At 34.9% G+C, this 20,535-nt stretch overlaps 2 protein-coding genes across 4 annotated transcripts; both read left to right on the forward strand.

Moving 5' to 3' along the window:
• The first annotated feature begins 291 nt into the window (after nucleotides 1–291).
• LOC107490732 (protein FAR1-RELATED SEQUENCE 5-like) lies at nucleotides 292–2,816 on the forward strand. Its single transcript, XM_016111541.1, has 5 exons — nucleotides 292–519; nucleotides 759–1,772; nucleotides 1,883–2,087; nucleotides 2,463–2,551; nucleotides 2,700–2,816. The coding sequence occupies exons 1-5, from the start codon at nucleotides 292–294 to the stop codon at nucleotides 2,814–2,816; spliced, it is 1,653 nt and encodes a 550-aa protein (XP_015967027.1).
• Nucleotides 2,817–11,469: 8,653 nt separating this feature from the next.
• Nucleotides 11,470–15,447, forward strand: LOC107490771 (eukaryotic peptide chain release factor subunit 1-3). 3 transcript variants are annotated; one of them, XM_016111573.3, is made up of 6 exons: nucleotides 11,470–11,590; nucleotides 12,473–13,935; nucleotides 14,072–14,165; nucleotides 14,252–14,330; nucleotides 14,695–14,770; nucleotides 15,099–15,447. In XM_016111573.3, exon 2 carries the CDS (start codon nucleotides 12,498–12,500, stop codon nucleotides 13,806–13,808), a length of 1,311 nt encoding a protein of 436 aa, XP_015967059.1. In that variant the 5' UTR covers nucleotides 11,470–11,590; nucleotides 12,473–12,497; the 3' UTR covers nucleotides 13,809–13,935; nucleotides 14,072–14,165; nucleotides 14,252–14,330; nucleotides 14,695–14,770; nucleotides 15,099–15,447. The 3 variants fall into 3 exon arrangements, with proteins under 3 accessions (XP_015967059.1, XP_015967058.1, XP_015967056.1); XM_016111572.3 differs by lacking the exon at nucleotides 11,470–11,590 and adding an exon at nucleotides 12,192–12,366 and having other exon boundaries at nucleotides 14,252–14,334; XM_016111570.3 differs by lacking the exon at nucleotides 11,470–11,590 and adding an exon at nucleotides 12,192–12,366.
• The last annotated feature ends 5,088 nt before the right edge of the window (nucleotides 15,448–20,535 follow it).

Consider the following 20,535-nt stretch of genomic DNA (forward strand, 5'->3'; position numbering starts at 1 on the left):
AGTGATATTTAGGATAAGTGGACTTAATCCATAGAGATTCAGGTATATCATGTATTGGGGTTGGTAAGTACTGCAAAGTTGTTGATTAGTGAGTATAGTGTGATGTTGTTAAGGAAACATTATGTTCTGTGACTTAGGTATTGTATTTGGAATTAATCAATCACACTGGTGAGGAGATTTTTTGTTGCTGTCTTAGTGATCAGTTAATTTTATTATTTATTTTGATGCAAATTTTCTTCCAGGGGATTCGTTGTTGAATTTATTGAACTCAAAAATTCATTGAAAATTTTAATGGCTGAGAGTGGATATGAAATGTTGGATGAAGAAGCCGGTTACTATGGAGAGGTATTGCAATTGAGTAAGGAAGAGATAATGAGTAAGGCATTCCGAAGCGATGAAGCAGCATATGAATTTTACAGGAGGTTCGGCAAATATTTTGGTTTTGGTATTCGGAAGGGTGACTCGGGAAAAGATGAAAGTGGAAGGGTTATTCGTAGGAGATTTTTTGTAACAGAGCGGGTCTGAGACAACGTCATCACTATGATAGGCTATAGAGGCAGAGAGGTCACAAACCGAAAATGTGCACAAATTGTGAGGCAAAGCTGTCAGTCTACCTTGATGTAGTCAGTGGTATATGGAGGGTGAGAAAAATAGTATTAGATCATAACCATGATTTAACTCCGGCATATATGGTTCATATGATGACAAATTTTAGAGAAATAAGTTGTTCTACCAAGGCACAAATATCTGGTATGCAGGCTTATGGTGTTCTGACGTCTAAGATTCTGGGGCATATAACTGGACAGGCTAGTGGCTATTCTCTAAAGAGCTTCACTAAGAAGGATGCATACAATTATATTAACAAGGTTAAGCATGCAAAGATTATTGACGGGGACTCTAACGCCGTTGTCGTATATTTGGAGGGAAAAGCGGGGCCCAATTCGATGTCGATGGCTAGGTATAATGTTACTAAGGATAATACGCTGGCCAATATATTCTGGGCCGATGGTGGCAGTAGAGTTGATTACCAATACTTTGGGGATGTTCTAACCTTTAATTTGACCTACAAGAAAAATAAATATCGGAGACCGCTGGTGATATTTTCTGGTGTGAATAACCATAAGCAGACGACAATATTTGGGTTTGGCTTGGTGTTAGATGAAAGCGTTGGGTCTGATAAGTGGCTGCTGGAAAATTTGTTGGAAGTCATGTGTAACAAGAAGTCGACAGTTGTAGTCACGGATGGCTGTGATTCGATGAAAGCTACAATCAAGTCTGTTTTTCCGGAGGCAACACATCGATTTTATGCTTGGCATATGGAGAAAAACGTAACCGCTAATGTGAAGGAAGAGAAACTGCGGCAATGTTTCACCCGGTGGTTGTACTCAGATATGGAAATAGATGAATTCGAGGCTGAGTGGGATGATACCGTCGAAGAGTATGGGTTCCAAAACAGTTTTTGGGCCAAAGAAACTTTTCAAAAGAGGATGATGTGGGCTAATGTGTATCTACGAGACAAGTTTTGTGCAGGTTTTCGGACAACATCCCGGTGCGAAGGCATTAACGTGTACGTGAAGAATTTTCTTAAGTCTAGGCATAGTATCCTTGATATGGTTCAAAATTTGGGGTTGGTCATGCGAGAGTACCAAAATAACAAATTACTTGCACAATTTAGATCACTCCATGGGATACCGGTTATGACAACTTGTTTGGATCCTCTTGAAAAGTATGCTGTAGATGTATACACACATTGGAGGAATACGGCGACTCAGGTAGAGAGATGATGGTGTTGTACGATAGGGTTTCAAGGAAAATGGAGTGCCGATGCAATTTTTGGAGCCAAAAGGAAATTCCTTGTCGTCACATATTTTTTGTAATGAAGCATGAGCATTTGACTCAAATTCCTGAAAGGCTGGTTCTGAAGAGGTGGCGTAAGGATGCAAAGTCATTGGATAAATATGTCGAGATAACGGAATTTGGTAGTAAAAGGGGTTTTTTGCAGCGCCATGGTGCACTTCATACAGCCACACAGTGGATGCTATATGTTGGAGCTAGGTGCCCATCGTCGTTCACACATGTGCTTAACGGTCTCTATACACTGTGTCAGGAACTGGATAGAGGCCATTAAAATGTCTGTCAGAAGAAAGCACACGATACGATTGATTTACATGACCTTGATGTGGTGAAGACCAAGGGTGCTCCTCGTGTTAGGAGGCAGGGCGGACGGAAGAGGCGTTGCACTTGTTGCCGAAAAACAGGACACACAAAACAGCACTGCAATGTGGACCGTACCTTTGTTTCCAAAGCTGAAGACAACAAAGATTTTGAGGCAATAAATTTAGGGTCGGTGGGGTCATTGCCAATGGAAAGGGTGAAAACGCAACATATCCTTTCTTATTGTAGCAAGTACATTCATATGTTTCAAAAATTATGAGTTTTTATTTCTATTGATGACTTCATAGAAGATGAAATACCTGTTGCAACTGGATGTAGTGAGACGATGGAATACGACAGGAACATGAGAAGTAGCACAGATGAGTTACTCACACAGGTACGTAGTTTTGGTAAGTTTGTTCTGGTTAAAAATCTGAGTTTCGCACTCATGTTCTGGTGGCACCGAATAAGAAATTTTTAAACCGAATGTGGTGATTATATTTACTTTAACCTGTGCAGCTGATGACTCAAATAATTAATATCAGTGCAAGACTGGGTATGAGGCTTCCATCATAATTGTTAGCCGAATATCGATTTCATTAGAGATTTCAGTTTCATTATATTATAACTGTGCTTTACGCTATTTGTTTTCTAAAGTGTAAGTTTCTCTCCTTGCTTGAGTATAGTATCGGTTGGGTGGTTGACTGCCTAATTTAGTGCCAATGAAATGTTATTTGTTCCACCGATTAAGGGAATTTGGAAAACAAATTATATCCTTTCTATGGAAAATTATTGCAACCAGGTATTTTCTATTGGAGTACATACATTGGATGAAGTGTGTGTATTAGATTTGTATTCGTGGTTGAAAGAACTAAAATTATCATGTGCGGAAACATTGAACAATAAGATGAGAATAATGAAACTAATAATAACACTAGTAATAGTAAGGATACAAATAATTCAAAGTCTTGGAAATACTCCCGTGACCACTTCCATTTAGTCTACCATCCTTAGTATTTGTCAACTGACCATGATCATAAGTTAGACTCATATGTTTTAACCAGCCGTGTTCTCTTTGCCTTGTTATCCAAGCGGTCCTGAATTAAAATTGTTCAATATTTATGAAGCAAAGACGGTATTTAGGTTGTTAAATGACTTGTGGTAACAGACTTTATTAGTGGTAAAAATGAGTCGATGCAACCAAAAATCCACCATAATAGGGGCATGTTTTCCGTGACTCAAGGTAACTAGTATATCTAACCTTAAACCTACTCATTCATGCCAACCTTAGTATGCCCATGTTGAACGCCATGCATGCGGCATGAACAAGTGTAATGAATGAAATATAGGGTAACATTTCATTTAGAACATGTATCTATTGAGGAACATTCACAACATGCCATACAATAATATTGTTTTCTGCGTATAATAGAGACCACTAATTCAAGAGCAAAAAATTTATCACCGTCAACTATGGACACAAAAAAATTTACGCGACCCAGATTTCATTTGATGCATTTAATACCAAAAAATGTTAACCCGACAAGTATGGTCACATGACCAATCTTTCAATCCAGATTGGGCTTCGTTCATCTTGAGCAAAAAAGGGAGCACCGACAAAGTTATGAATGCAGGCCAATTCGTCAATCCAAAGATCCATTACTGTATTTGAAAGAGCGTTCAAACACCCAAAAAATGTTATCATACGATCCACATGAAATTCAGGGACTAAGTGGTCCCACAGGGCTACGGTTCATCTTGGTCTAACTCCTTTCAGGTAAAAACAAATCATGTTCCTGTCCTAAAATTGAACGACCTTCTTTTGAACTTCTTCGGAGATTGGGTTGTGGTCACCCATAACTAAATCAATAGCAATGGTTATTCTGGTGGTGTCGTTGATCTCCTGAAACGAGAACGCACAATGGTAATATATATAGGCTCATTGTGACCGAACGAACTTCAACCTAAATCATATACAAGATAAAAATCATTCCCTGAACCATTTAATTATCTAACCTGAAGGTCGTACGATGTCCATAAATCATATTGGATCATCCACTCTGCAACCCAAACTCCGCAGTCCATGCTGTAAACACGATGCATTTATAATGAATAAAGTAAGCATGGCAGAATGGAACATTTCAAAGAATTGACAACATATGAGTCCGCAGCCTGTTGAGAAATGTGTGGCTCATGGATCCTAAATTTTGATATACACTTTGGAACAGTGGTCTTAGACTCGTATGCCGACATATCAAACAATAATAACTCAAGCAAACGAGCCTACAGTAATAAGTGAGATACAATGGTTAGAACCATGTATGGCATCAAGCTTAAAAATTATAAAGCTTTGGGGAACAAATTTATAATATTGTTGATCAGGCAAACAAATCATTGAAGAAATAAACAAAACATCGAAGCCAATAAGATAAAAAATAAAAATAAAAAACAAAATGACTACATGATTAGACGAGAATCAATGGTGAGAAGAACACACAACTTCTATCATTTGGTCTATTCGAGCATGTCGCTCGTCACTAGACTTCAATGAATCCAGATAAATCAAATTCTGATCCCACATGTCAATGGTCATTCTCCACCAATATTATGCTACCAGAATGCCATAAATAAAAAAGAAGAGCCGTTAGTAGAGAAACTAGTTTACAAAAAAGACGAGACTTTGGAACAAGAGGACCCGAACAGGTAAATTCTCACCTTGGTTGTAGGCCATTGACAAAGATGTAGGCCGCAACAGCAAATTCATGACCAACAAACTGCATCCCTAGCGGGGGCCAGAATGACAGGTCCAAGCATTGTTTATACATAAAGGTGTTGGAATCGCCAAAATTAAAATTCTTATTATACGAACCCAAGACATTTTAAATTTAAGAGAGGACCCAATGGTCCTGAGGTAACACAGTTTGCATAACAAAACAAAAATTTTAAAAACCTCCCAATTAGAATTTTGTTAAATTGATCCCAACAACAACGAAAAAAATAGAAAGCAATCTATCGGACTATGAGAAAGCAATTGGGTTGAAATAAAGCCACATGTGGCCCAAGTTGCAGTATTGGGCCTTGAAACAGTATGTTCACCATATTGTGCATGCAAATGTTGGTCTAGATAGTTTAAAAAAATTGCAGTCCAAATTGCCACGTATGCCGGCCCAAAAAAGGTGAGGTAAACATTCGGTGGGATAAATGAACCCATAAATTTGTGGTCTGGACCAATATGAAAACAAAAAAAAAAATTCTGTCTGGACCGAAAACAAATCTTTCTTTCCACAGAAATCAGAAATGTGAGAAAGTAGACCCTAAACATATAACACAATAGCTGTGGAGTGTTTCCATGCACTGTTTTCTGTACCTTTGGAGTCTCCTCCGACCTAATGTCCGCACTCCTGTGTGTGTAAAATGTCCATGGAGAGCCAAGACCAATGGATCTTATGTTTCTAATGAGTTCGTGTGAAGATTCCCCTTCATCTTTAAAGGACAGCTTTCCCTGACATCAAGGAAATTATAATTATAATTTCTTTAAAAAAATAAGGCAACAATAAGCTGAAAAGAAAATGAGGTTAGAGGCTACAAACCTTTAAGTTGACTTGTGATGTTGGAGGATGAGTACTGGCTGCTCCCTTAATGACCCTGCCCATCCTTGTAGCCGGTGGCGCCAACATACATTGGACAACGTCGATTGGTTTTGGTGGAGGACACTCTTAGTGCGTCGGAGCTTCACTTGGGAGCATCCCAGTGTTAGCTACCTCTTTCACCGGCGGTTATTGTGTTTGGTAAGTATCCACTCCTCCATTGGCATCCAATTTTAGGTCCAGGTCCATGATCGGTTTTTTGTCACTAACTATAGGTACATTTAAAGATGTGAAAAGTTCTAGCACCCGACCGTGCTGTGCCACAACTGCGGTTAGTGCCTGTATTTGGTTTGCTTGTGTCTTTAGGATCTCCAAAATCATGTCATCTCTGGTTAATTGTTTCTGAACAATGACGATATAAGGGAAGCATGTCACTGTTTCCGTGTGGAACTTATACTAAATAGATTATCAACAAAAAAAAGAACCTTTGCAAAAACACAACAACGTTCTCATACCTTTGTCTGATCATCAACACTGCTGATTGCATCATCGACGGTGGTCACCCGCTCCATTGATTCCTCCTTTGTTGTTCTCCTTCAACGCTTTACTGCATCCTCAATGCTTTCATCTTTTGGTAACTCCATCGTGTAGAGTACGATCATGGCAACAATGGATGAGGGTACAATGGGTGAGGAAAGAAGTGTGCTTGACACGATTTCCCTTTTATATTGCAGTCCATAAATATCACACACGTGTGGCTACTTAAACATCTGCGACTGATAAGTGTATTCACCTTTTGTACTTCCACCTTGGGACATGCTCTCTTAGCTGGCCACTCTTCTCCACCTTGATGTACTTTTTCGGTCGTTCTTGTACTTCGTACAGGGAGGTCGGGTGCCTCTTCGACATGGATTCAGAGAACATACTTCTTTGAGGCCATCAGCTACTTCCCATGATGGCAGCTTTGGAAGGCAATTTTGGAATCTCTAGCCAGGTCTTGCTGAAGCTTTCCACAAAAGCTAGAAGGGTTTGTCCGACCTCCTACTTGAGCCCAAAAAGGCTTGAAGCGTGTTTGACCTTATCTTACTGGATGAATAATCGGGTAAAAGAATTCCTTCCAAGGTCGGCGAAACAAGTTATAAACCTAGGTCGAAGACTGTCAAACCACTTCATTGCCGCTTTAGTTAACGTTGTTGGGAAAGTTTTGCTACGAGTTCCATCTGACACGTCAGATGTAAAATCTCTTCCATGAAAGGATCCTCGCCCCGGATTGGGAATATCTTCCCAATTGACATGAGCTCTCCGACCTCGGAGGTTGGCTTAAAGTTTGTTTATTGGTTCTTCTGAATCCCATCGTCGTCGGACTTCCCATTTTGAAGCTCGTTCGGTCTATTGTTGTCATTCCAGTACAATCTCCAGCTGTTCCAACCGTCTGTGGTGTCTGTGCTCAGTTTGATGGCGTAGGGAACAAGGAGGATCATGAAGCACCTCATGCACCCGATGAGCATAATGAAGCCGGAAAGGAGAATGGCGGAGGTAGGGAGAATTGTTCGAACTGTACAGCAGAGGATAGCATTCCACCAAGTGTGGTTAATGAGATCCACGCTAATTTGCATGGCATTGGTAGGCAGCATGTTAGCATATAATCTAATCACTAAGGAAATGACAGTTGATTGATTTAGAGGAGAATTAAATTACCTATAAATTGGAATCTAATCACTTAAAGTTTGTTGTGAATTGAATCTTTCCATAATCAAAGTGGCTAATAAGAATTGTTAATCTTGAAATCTGAACATCTCAAAAACCTTAACTGTTTTCTCATATAATTCTCACAACTAATTTACTGTTTGCTTTCTTAGTTTCTTTTATTATTGTTTAATGCAATTTGAACTCAAAACACTCCTTTTTGCTTGTCTGACTAAGTATATCACTCAACCATTGTTGCTTGATCCATCAATTCTCGTGGGATCGACCCTCACTCACCTGAGGTATTACTTGGTACGACCAGGTGCACTTGCTAGTTAGTTTGTAATTTTTTTTAAATCCGTACCAGTGGCCATGGACTAAACTTAATATCTCTATTGGATGTGGAGGTTCTTCATCTTTTGGTGGTATACCTCTTATTGAATCCGTCTTGGTTAGAAATTTTTTGATGTCCCTTTTCCATGGGGAACGTGCATTTTTTTCGTGGTGGAAGTATTGCAAGTGTATGATCATCATGATGAGGCTCTAGTTCTGATTCAGATGTCGTATGGCCGTCTTCGTAGTGATGGTCTACTATTGTCAATGGTTGAATTCCAGATCTCTGGCAACGGCGCCAATGTTTCAAGGGTTATCTGAAACATTGGTTTGGGCCTGAACGTGACGTCCAGAATTCTTATGAGGCAGCGTTCGACTTGTTTGGTGCCAAAGTGCCGCCGTCTGTGTTCCTCGTGAGAAGGTGGGATGTGGTACCTGCAAGAGACTCCGATACTTAAGTTAGCAAGGGTTTTAAGCAGGTTTTTAGTGGATTAGAACATGTTTATACCTGAAGGGGTCAGTGTATTTATAGTAGAGTTGTTTGACCACCTTTGTTGAAGTAGTTTCACCTTTGTTGGTGGATAACCATTCTCTTTATCTGAAGAATTTGTTGGAATCTATTTTTTAGTGAAAATATAGATAATTGAAAAGATTTAGGGAAGCAATTATTTATTTGGATAAGTATAAGCTAGTCCCTTTCATTGTGTTCGACCTCTTTAAAGAGGTCGGGTATGAGGTAGAAACCACCCTATTGAGTGGGCCTTTCATTTTTATTTGGTCTGACTTTCATGTTTTGGGTCAGGATATGAAGAATAATTCGTGAGACTTCACACAATTTAGGCTGGGTTTGGTAAAGTTTTTTCAAGAAGTGCTTGTGCTTTTAAAAAGCACAAGCACCTCATTTTGTGTTTGGTAAATTAAAAAGTCTAAATGCTTGTGTTTGCGGCTTTTAAAAGTTAGGGGTGCTTTTGAAAGCACCTCAACGGGAGCTTTTCAGAGCTGGCTTGTGCTTATCAAATTTTATTTATTTTTCCGCATATATTTTTCGCTATTATATTGCCATTGAAATCCTCGTATATTTCTAATTTTTCATCATAACCTTCATAAATTCTAACACAGTCTTCATATATTTTTCGACCTAATCTTCACAAATTTCAACATAAATACATCTCTATCACATATTAAGTATGAACTTCTATCTATTTATATTATTTTTTTGTGCGTTATTTTTGTATTTTTTCAGTAGATCTATTATATATGTTTGTTTGTTTTTTATCTGTTCTTTGAAATGTGAAGAGGTTGACTTGGTTTATGAAAATCAATCATAACATGTATATACATATGTAAATATAAATATAGAGTCTCGCTAGGGAGCCAATGGGATATTTGTACAATGTGTACAATGGGCTGCTTAGTTAGCCCAATATGAGTTAAAAATAAAAATTACCCATGAAATAATAAATTTAAAAACTCTTATTCAATTATTTCACATAGAATTTTAAATTTTAAATTCTCCAATTTTAAATTTCAAATTTTTAAAAAAATCCTATTAGTTATTTCAAAAAAATAACCATCTGAAATTCTCCAATACTCTCTTCTTTTTTAACCGGCGGCAACCCTACCTTCATCAATAATCATTCCATTTCACCATCGTTATTTGGCTTGACATACGCCACTCACCCTGAATAAAAATAACCATCCACTTAAGGATAAAAATAATCATCCGCATATCTAATGAATTGAACATCTAACATATTTTAATTATATATAACTAAACTCAATCTAATCAAAATAATCATATACATAAAAATAAAATAACCATCCGCATACCTACTAAAATGACCATCCTAAATTGACCATTAAAATAGAAGAAGATGAATAAACAGAAGAAACTATTATTGTGGTGAAACATAATTTTAAAAGACTAGTCATGACAAAAATGGCACTGTTGTGAAATATAGGGCTCAAATCATGAAAAAAGCTAACCATGCTTGGATCCGAAGAAGAAGAGCATGGTGGTATCATCGGTGAGAAGAGATTTAAAAGAATGGGAGAAAGCGAAGGCGCATCGGAGGAGGTGAAGACGGTGTCGGGAAGAAGGCCACACCGACTACGACGGAGGCGCTAGACGTCCGGGTTGCTGCGGTGCCGTTAGTTCGACCCACACAATATGTGCGTCCTTCCTTAGCGGTAGCCTATGCGGCAACGGCGCCAGTCGTAACAGTGTCGACGTGATTTCCAATGGCGGCTGGTAACTGTGGCGTTAGTGTACTGGTGAGACTCCATGAAAAAAGCATAGAACGCTGACAAACCATATTGAAAGAAAGAAGTGAGTGAGGGAGGTAGTTTATTTGTTTCCAAAACCGACGATAATCCTAATATTTGATTTAAATTTCAAATTGAAAACTATTCAAAATTAATTAGTTGCCTATAATTTAAAATTAATTAATTGCCTATCAAATATTTTAAATTTTAAATTTTAAATTAATCCCATTGTATGCATTGTATAATACCTCTATTGTCTCCTCATACTTTTCCATAAATATATAAACATAAGAGTAGTTTATTTGAGATATGTGTCCCATTTTTTGTGATCTGTAAAAGTAAACCAATATATATAGGTGGGTAATGGACGTAACAGTACTAACATTGGATTTAATACAAATTTTATTATTGACTAATGATAACTCTATTTATATTAGTACAATCAAGTAAATATTTAAACTATTAGTCCCTAAAATTTGAGTTAAGTAATTTAGTATTTTTAATGATAATATTTAGGATAAAATAAATTTTTATAATATTTATATAAAATTTTAAATTAAAAAAAAGAGTTTATTTATTATATTTATGTTTATTATAAATTTTTTATTTTAAAATTATTGTATTTTAAACTATTATATAAAATTTTAAAGAATTTGAAAAAATAAATTATCTTTCGTTATAAATATGTTTATAATAGTTTGTTTAAGTTTTAAAAGCGGTTTTACTGAATACAATTATGGTGCTTGTGCTTATTAAGAGTCATTTTTAATTTGATTTTATCATATACAAGTGCTGTAACTTTTAAAAAATTTCTTTTAAACATAAGTTACTCTCAAAAAGTAAAAGTTTTACTAAACCAAATCTTAGTAGTATGGATGATTGGCTATAAATACATATTGGTTTGGATCAATTTAGATAATAAAATTGGTATAATTTATTATAATTTAAATATTATTAGTTTGATTTTTATTTTTTTAAGATAGTCCCATGTTATTAAAAAATTGTATCTATATTGATTAGAATTTATTTTTTAAACTAATTCAATTCAAATTAGCGTGATTTAAATTAAATGAGTTTATATTTGATTCAAAATTTATTCTTTTTTAAATTTGAATAGCTAATCTATATTTTTAATATATTTTAAACAATACTTTCAAAGTCTTATTATTGCCATTCGTATTAAACTCTAATATTATCAGTTTTGAAATCAATTCTTATTCTTATTCTTGATTTGATTCAGTTACCGAATGCGAAAAGATCTCATTTAAAATTACATATTTGGATGCCACGTTAATCACCTCACAGCTAGAAATTTCCAGAAAGAGGGGGGACAAAACAGTAAATTACTTGATTTCACGGCCAACTCTGCGTAACTAGTAAGGAACTGCCACGCCTAGCTCAACGCGAACGACGTCGTTCCCATAACCATTATAAAAGCCCAAACCCCCCTTTTTGCTTATCAGGTTCAGTTCTGTTAATCAGCTAGGGCACAAAAGAATCTCTCGTTTTCTCTTTCCCCTTCTTTCTCATTCTCTCGGCCTCCGTTCCGTTTCGTCGCTAAAACGGTACTTCTTTATCTCTGCATCTAATTTTCCTGTTCTAGTAGCTGATCGTATGTTTGATTCATCTGATTATGTTTTTCGATGTTTTGATTGCTTGTTTTATTTTGCATGCATGTTTTTATGTGTTGGGGTTTGTGACGGTGTTATTATATTATATATGAATATGGATTAGTATATATTAAATTGGCATGTTCTGCTGCAGATTATGTCATGTCCGTGGATTTTGCTGTTAATAGTTGTGGGTTTGTTCTATTTAATATTATGGTCTTTTTGGCGGCGTATTTATTTGGTTTTAATTTTTTATTTGCAACTTGCCATGAGTGGGATAAACGTCAGGACTGAGTAAAAAGGATTGATTTTGTAATTAAAAATAGTAATTATGATTTATAGTGTTGAATATTATGCTCCTTGGACGCTGTGTTTATATTAGTTTAATGATTTATGCGAGGTTTTGTGGATAGCAAAAAGGAACTTTTTTGTTTTTTCTAATAAAATTTTATCCGAGAAAGTGTAGATGAACATTATCAGATCTTAATACGAATACTTTGTTTATAGTGTATTCTAATTTCCAATTAAACGGAACAAGAGGAGTTCTGTGTCTTTTTTCTAATTATTTGTTTCCAAAATATCTTTGTTTTGTTGTTCTCTTAGTTGATCTTCTGTGGTTATTTCCTATATTTTGCGAATTCTTGAACAGCAGCTGTTATTAGTGTGGTGGTCTGATTTTCTATCATGATTTGTCTTTCACATTTATTTATGTGGCTAGCAATTGTGTTCATGTAAGTGATTTTTTGTATGTGCTTGATTCCTGAGTGTTTTGACCATGTGTCAGTTTGTTGATTATGTAAGTGATTTTTTCTCGATTGTTCCTATTTATTACTGAAGGTTATTGGCCAACAATTGCTCTGAGATGGCCGATGCACACGAGACTGACAAGAACATTGAGATTTGGAAGATCAAGAAATTGATCAAAGCTCTCGAGGCTGCTAGAGGAAATGGGACAAGTATGATTTCCCTTATCATGCCCCCACGAGATCAAATATCTCGAGTTACCAAGATGCTTGGTGATGAGTTTGGTACTGCTTCCAACATCAAGAGCAGGGTGAACCGGCAGTCTGTGCTTGGGGCCATCACCTCTGCCCAGCAGAGGCTCAAGCTCTATAACAAGGTTCCTCCAAACGGGCTTGTGCTGTATACTGGCACGATTGTTACTGAAGATGGGAAGGAAAAGAAGGTTACTATTGATTTTGAGCCTTTCAGACCTATCAATGCTTCCCTCTATCTGTGTGACAACAAGTTTCATACTGAGGCTCTAAATGAGCTTTTGGAGTCAGATGACAAGTTTGGGTTCATTGTCATGGATGGCAATGGTACCCTGTTTGGGACCTTGAGTGGTAACACAAGGGAAGTGCTTCATAAATTCAGTGTCGATCTCCCAAAGAAGCACGGAAGAGGAGGGCAATCAGCTCTTCGATTTGCCCGTCTTCGCATGGAGAAACGTCATAACTATGTCAGGAAGACTGCAGAGCTTGCAACTCAGTTTTATATCAATCCAGCTACCAGCCAGCCAAATGTTTCTGGATTAATACTTGCTGGTTCAGCTGATTTCAAAACTGAGCTTAGTCAGTCTGATATGTTTGATCCTCGACTCCAAGCAAAAATTCTCAATGTTGTAGATGTTTCCTATGGTGGTGAAAATGGGTTTAATCAGGCTATTGAACTTTCATCTGAGATTCTGTCCAATGTGAAATTTATCCAGGAGAAACGCTTGATTGGAAAATATTTTGAGGAAATTAGCCAGGATACTGGGAAATATGTTTTTGGGGTTGAGGATACTTTGAAAGCTTTGGAGATGGGAGCTGTTGAGACACTCATTGTGTGGGAAAATTTGGATATGAGTAGGTTTGTCTTGAAAAACAGTGCTACTGGTGAGGTTGTCATTCAACACTTCAACAAGGAACAAGAGGCCAATCAGAGCAACTTCCGGGATCCTGTATCCAATGCTGATTATGAGGTGCAGGAAAAAATCTCTCTTTTGGAGTGGTTTGCAAATGAATACAGGCGGTTTGGTTGCACTCTTGAGTTTGTCACAAATAAGTCGCAAGAAGGGTCACAATTTTGTAGAGGTTTTGGTGGGATTGGTGGTATCTTGCGCTACCAGCTGGACATGAGGACATTTGATGATTTCTCTGAAGATGATGCTGTCTATGAATCTGAATAGCAATCAATGAACAACTTCCTCTTGCTGGTGCAGGAAAAGGAGGTGAAAATACCTGCACCAGTAATTGAGGGGGTAGCGTGCGCTCCTGCTGCACCTACTCTTCATCCTCCACCTGTGGTATTGCATGGTAAGCGTGATTGTCCTGTGTTGTTTTGCTACATTATATCTATCTGTTGTGGTTTATACTTGTGATTCATATTTTGTGGTTTTAATCTTTTAAGCAACTTGCTGAATCTTTTCCCTACCCATATTTCTTTTTTCAGATGCCATGCCTCAAGAGTCCAATGTACTGATCCTGGTTACTCGTCTATTTGATCTCCTGCTCCTCCATGCCAGCAAACTTACTTGCCTCCTTAGGTGGAATTCTACCCAAAATCCTCTCTTGGTGCTCATTTATTCATTATCTGATTACATATCTAACATTTCTTGTTTTCCTATTCCAGCTCATCTGCTCTCTACATGTGCGCAACAATGCAATCTCAAACTTGTGCTTCCAAAAGAAATAACCTTGGCTCCATGCCGGTTGGTACTAAATTAAACTTCTGCAGATATTAATTTATTTTTAGTTTCTTCACCTCCGATTGCATTTTGCTTCCATATTTTGAACAGCTGAGAAACGGAATTGGCTGATCCAAATATTTCTGTAGTTGTTCCAGTTGATTTCAGTCCTTATTATTCCCAATGTTTGCGATAGGATACAAATTATAATATCAGTAGTCTCTTAAAATTACTTTGCAACTCTTCTGCTTTCACAATTTCCAATCCAAATGTATTATTTGTCAGTAAAAGCCTTCAATTGAAGATTGGATTTCTAGCGTTGTCTCAAGTCTTGCTATTAGCTTTCTAGCTTAGATTGTTACTTGTTTTGCCGCCTTTTTGAATTCAGGCTTCATCATATCCGACTATGGTCTCTGAGCAAAGCAGTGATTGTGTAAGAAAGCATGCCCACTTCTTACCATGAGGTACATTTAATTCTATACAGGCAACATTATGATTTGACTTGTATAAATTTTTATTGTCTAATATGTAAATGAATTTGTCTGTGTTTGACAACCCAGTGTAGTTTTTGTATTATAATTTGTTGTTTAGTGTGTTATTTCTTTGATTTCTACCATTAGTGATGTGATGATGATTACTGTAGTGACCTGCTGTTTAATTGTTGATAATTGACTGATCTTCTGTGGAGTAATTCATTCCTAGTTTGTTTTATGTTTTATTGTTTGCGAACATTTAGACAAAATTAGCTGCAGAACTAACATTTACTGATTCCTAATTTATATTGTTTTGTAGGTGGATGGATCCAGAATTTTCTCTTAACGTGGTTTATGAATGATCCTTGAGCTTGTGCTCTGAAATCTATGATTATGTCGCTCATATATAATGATTGTTTGGGAACTTAGGTGTGGTGATGTCTAATGATGTTAATTAGGGGCCTTCAAGACTTGCGAGCAATATCTTACTTCATGGTGTGTGATGTATGATATGACGAGCCTTCTACTTTCTGGCTAGTTTGTTTTCAGGGTACGGGGTACCGAATATTTTCGATTGGGATTTGCTTAAATGCTTAATGGTGTGTGATGTGATGATATGAGACTTAAGTTTATTTGATGGTAATATATAAGACATTGCTTTCATGTTACCCTCCGTTTCTTATAATCAAATTATGAATGTGTTTAGCTTGATAAGTTTTTGGCCCTTTCTAGAGCTACCTGTTTAGGGTCAGCTTTGCATTATTGATTGCAGTTATGCTTCCAAGGTGAAATTGCCGAGCTCTTGGGAATTGCTTCCAATTCGAGCCATTGTAGTTATGTTCATTTCTATTTCTATCCGCAATCTTCAATTCCTGGATTCCATTGTGCTGCGAGTATACCTAAGAGGTTAGTCCTTGTCTGGTTGTATGGGAATGTCGCTCTAATTGAGTGATGAATTCCGTTCAAGGTTAAATATTAGCGAGAGACCGAGTGAATAGTGAACTAGTACCGCAAGGGAAAGATAAAAATTGTCTACTTAACACTAGGCTCAACTTAAGTTGGAGCTGAACCTGAGACTTGAGCTGCTTTAGGGATTTGACTGGTACTTAGTTGTCTTGGAAAAATAAAGACGTCTATCCAGCGCCCAGTTGCTTGCTTATGCAAATTGCTCATGGGAAAGTTTAATAGACAAATTTGGTTGAATTGGACTTGCTTGTATTGGACTCAATAGTTGGATTCCTCAAAAGGCATCCTTGATCGAATAAAGTGGTTGAAATAGCAGCTAGTAACAATTTGGTAATAGTTAAAGGCGAATCTTATTCTTAGTTTATTCAACACCATACTAGTTATTCTCACTTTTTAAGTTATTTGACAATATTGTAATATTCTTCCCTTGTCATAAACCTGTACCAGCTCCAATCAAGTATAGTTATGGTAATAAATTGCTTACCGGTTTCTAGATCCTTTTCTTCAGATATTTTAGTACCACCAAACTTATCCATAAGTTCAATATTTAAACAAAAAATAAATTATGGAAAATCGAAGGACAACAACGGCATACGGTTACAACTTACAAACATGCATATATATTATATAAGTACATTTTATGGTAGACGAATCTGTGTGATGCCTTGATTCCATGTATTGAAGCCTTTGTATCATAGCATCTATCCTTTAAGTATGGGTCAAAATAATGTTGAAATATTAGCAGCAGAGATGTATTATAACAGGTTTGAATGATGGTTTGACCAGTTTGTGTGTTAGTACAGCGATGCATGCATGGTTGCATTCAAATATAATCCATACATATCAATCAATGTCATTATTGTGTTGACACTCCAACTGCTGATTTGGGCCCTTGCCCCTTGTGTCTTCATAATTAACTCCATCTAACGTTTCATTGATTTTGAATAACCATGGAATTGAAATTCTTTAGTTATTTATTTATTAAAAAAAATAGCAGGGATCTTTTTTTTTTGAAATATATTAGAACCGGTGTCATGCAAAGTGGCTATATTAAATTACGAAAAACAAATTTAAAGATGTCAATTTATTTTTATAGTTGTTTCAAATCATGTAACAGAATTCAGTTTAATATTTTAGTGTTTTATTTAAATATATTATGATACAAATTATACCAGAATTGAATTCAAAATCATTTTTTTTTATCATAAATTGAATTGAAGCTTGTTTTCTGATTTAACATCTATAGGGGAATGATTAATGTATTTGGTCAATATTAAATGAATAAGAATAAGATATCTTATCTCATAATGCACAGGGTTGTAGGAGCCTTGGAGATAAGAAGAGAAAAAAAAATTGTGTTGAAGCTTCTTAGCAATTTCTTTGGACAATATAATAAACATTGAGAAATATTCAATTCGTTTAGTCCTTATTATGAATAATTTTCAAAGATGCAAGAGGCTAAGGATGTTGTTAGTACTTGGCATTCACCAAGCATAAAATAAATCAACTATTGACATCAAATTCCGACAATATCATGTGCAAATAAGATGATTTGTTGGAGAAAAAATTGCTTTTGACGATAATATATCCATACTATTCTGTCTCATGTAAAACTATGATGGAGATGTTTGAGGCCACCCGTTTACAATAATAAGAAAGAAGATGCATCTAACCTTTCTTTCATTCCATTTATTTTGTTTCTTTTATTTGTCCCTATCAACTTATATTTTGTATCTATTTATTTTTTTATTTTATTCTTTTCCAATTTTTTAGGTGCTTCCCTAGATCATCAATTACCCACTTTTTCACTTTTTATTTTTTTTTCCTAGTTAAATTAAGCAACTTATCATGAAATGGGTACACGCCATTACCTTCTCTTCATATCAATGTTATGACAAGTGTACTTAGGAAAAAGCAATAGTTCTTTTGAGAATTGAGGGAAATCACAATGGACATGGTATATTAGTTTGTGGACTTTGAAAGTGATATATCTTAGAAATTAGGAATACGAGAGTTATAACTATAATCTATATAGCATATATAATTAGGTAAGATATAAGAAACACACCAAACTCAAACATGTAGATGAGTTCATCATTAATGCACAATTCCTTAGGCTATTGTGATCATTGATGATTTATCCATTAAGAAGAGTATTTCCTTTATTTTCTTCAATGTTCTTTTATAGAATCAAATAGGGAAATTTTCCATAAACTAAGGAAATATACTAAGAGAAAATGTGCAAGTCAAGTCCCAAAAACTTATGGTTATGGGTAAGGAAAATGACATTTCTAGCTAGTTTAAGCTTCAAGAACAAAATTCATGCACCAAAGATAGACACTTAGGTGTAACTATTTTTTGGCCTTCTAATGATGCATAACTAATTAACTACATAAATGAATATTTGAAAAATGAAAAATTACTTGTTTTCCTAATTGTTGAAATTAAGGCATGAATCCACAATACTAAGTGGTTGGCTTGGGCCCACTCATGTACATATTCCTACCCACTTTGAGTATCTATTTATTGATGGCATGTGGTAGTGGATTTATTTGCCTTTTAAACTCCGAAAAAAATGGCTTTTGTCTTATGGCTTTAACCCAATTATAACGACAGGGCTTGATTAGTATTTTTCTATGAATTTTTAGCTTATTATTTGTAAATTAGTCCAACTATGGAAACAATTACATTTCACAATCAATATAATGACAACTTAGATCATAATGAATAAGCAATGAAATTTTCCCACGAAAAATATTAGTATCCGTGACTATCTTTTAATTTTATTCAATCCTCAAATTACGTCCTTACAAGTGCATTATTCTTTTTAGATATTTGATATTTATACTACTTACTTCAAAAGAATCTGCATATCTTATTTATATGTATCACAATCCTTAACTAATATGATTTTTTTTATTTGTATTAATGTATAATAATCCTTTTAAAGATGATTTTACTAATTTTAAAATTGAGGGCCAAAATGAAACATATAATAAGCAAATTAAAGAATAAGAACATAGGCTTTGTATATTATAAATATCTAGCCTCCCAAAAAGTATGTATATTATTAAAACGGGCGCGTGCCACACACACTCTGAAATAGAAACTGAAATAATAAAAATATAATACATATCATTTGCTCATTGCTCTTATTTCATGTGTATCATCTTTACTATTATCATTTACTATTAGAGTCAGAGGGAGGAATATTTTACTCATTGTTCTTTCATTTTCTCTACCAATTCCTCATGAAAGGATTAAAATATAGGAAATATTTTAAGTGCATCGGAGAGTACTGGTGCACTAATTATTTTAATAGTTGATTTTAATTAATATATATTTTATATATTTTTTGTAATTTAGATCAACAGTTAAAATAATTGAAACACCAATATTTTCAGTGCACTTAAAATGTTTCCTAAAATATATAAAAGGGTACGGATAGTAGAATAGTGGATAATTATATGATACCGGTTGAAATAAGTGACAATGGGACAATAACTTGTGTTTTTTATATAGTGGTTATACACTGAGAGAATATATAAATAAAGTAATGGGATAATCATTTTTGAATTCATTTGATGAGACTTATTTGCAGTATAAATTATCAAATTATGTGTATACTCCATTATTTGATAATTTTTATAAGTTTATTCATTTTAGGATCTAAACTATGTGCAATTTCAAACAAAAAGAGTAACAATGTAGATTGATCTTTAATCAATTGCAATAGTAAAACGTATTTATTTTCTTCCGTTACCCTTGTTTAGTATCATAATATGTTTTAATAATGTATGTCCAAACCCTGCTTCAGACTTTAATAATCACAACAAGTAAGCAAAATCCAATTATATATATCATATTTAATTTTAAGAAATTTTTTTTAAAAAATAGTCAAACAATTTTAAAATCCTTTTTTTTTAAAAAAAACGGCTTAATTAATTTTGGTTTTTATAAGAACTATTTTAAAAAAGAACAATTTTATTTTCTTTTTACTTTCAATATTTTTAAAAGTTCTCATATAAATCGCTATTAGGATAGGTATAATATTGACAAAGTTAAATAATAATAATACGAATAAAATCCTATATTCAAACCGAATTGTGAAAAAAAAAACTGTACATAAAATATCATATAGCGAAAACTCATTAAACTTTAGGACAAATAGAGAATGCAAATTAAAGAGCAATTGGCATTTATAAATGGTGTGAAGTTCAAGAAATTAAAATACTTGCTCTTTTTCCCACTCTATAGGTCATTTGTCCTTGTCTTTAATTTCTATTGATGATGCCCATAATGTGGTTAATTTAATTAATCTCTTATATATGACTTGCCATGGATGAGATGTAAATCTAAATAGATCATCTCACGTGGGAACCCTACAATTAAAAGTACGGATAGATGAAATATCTCATACTAAAAAGACTACTTCTAGTTTTAACAATTATATACCAAATAAGGTTCTGATCTACGGGTTATAATTAACTATTAACTGTAACTGTTGTACCCTAATCCTATTTCCTATGATTGTATCTTTCTGGGGTGACAACCAGGCCTAGCTACTGTATATTACTCTTTAATTACACATCAAAATCCTAATTAAATATATTCTTATAAAAAATTAATTTTGATACATATAATACCAATGTATGTTAAATTGAACCTTTATATGAATCTATACACTGACATATCACTAAAAATATTTGTACTTTCAAAATATCTACACCTCAAAGAATCCTACTATAATAATATCATCAATATGACTGTATATATAAATATATGTCCAA

The sequence above is a fragment of the Arachis duranensis genome, chromosome 5, assembly GCF_000817695.3.
Source record: "Arachis duranensis cultivar V14167 chromosome 5, aradu.V14167.gnm2.J7QH, whole genome shotgun sequence".
In the NCBI taxonomy this organism is placed as follows: Eukaryota; Viridiplantae; Streptophyta; class Magnoliopsida; order Fabales; family Fabaceae; genus Arachis; species Arachis duranensis.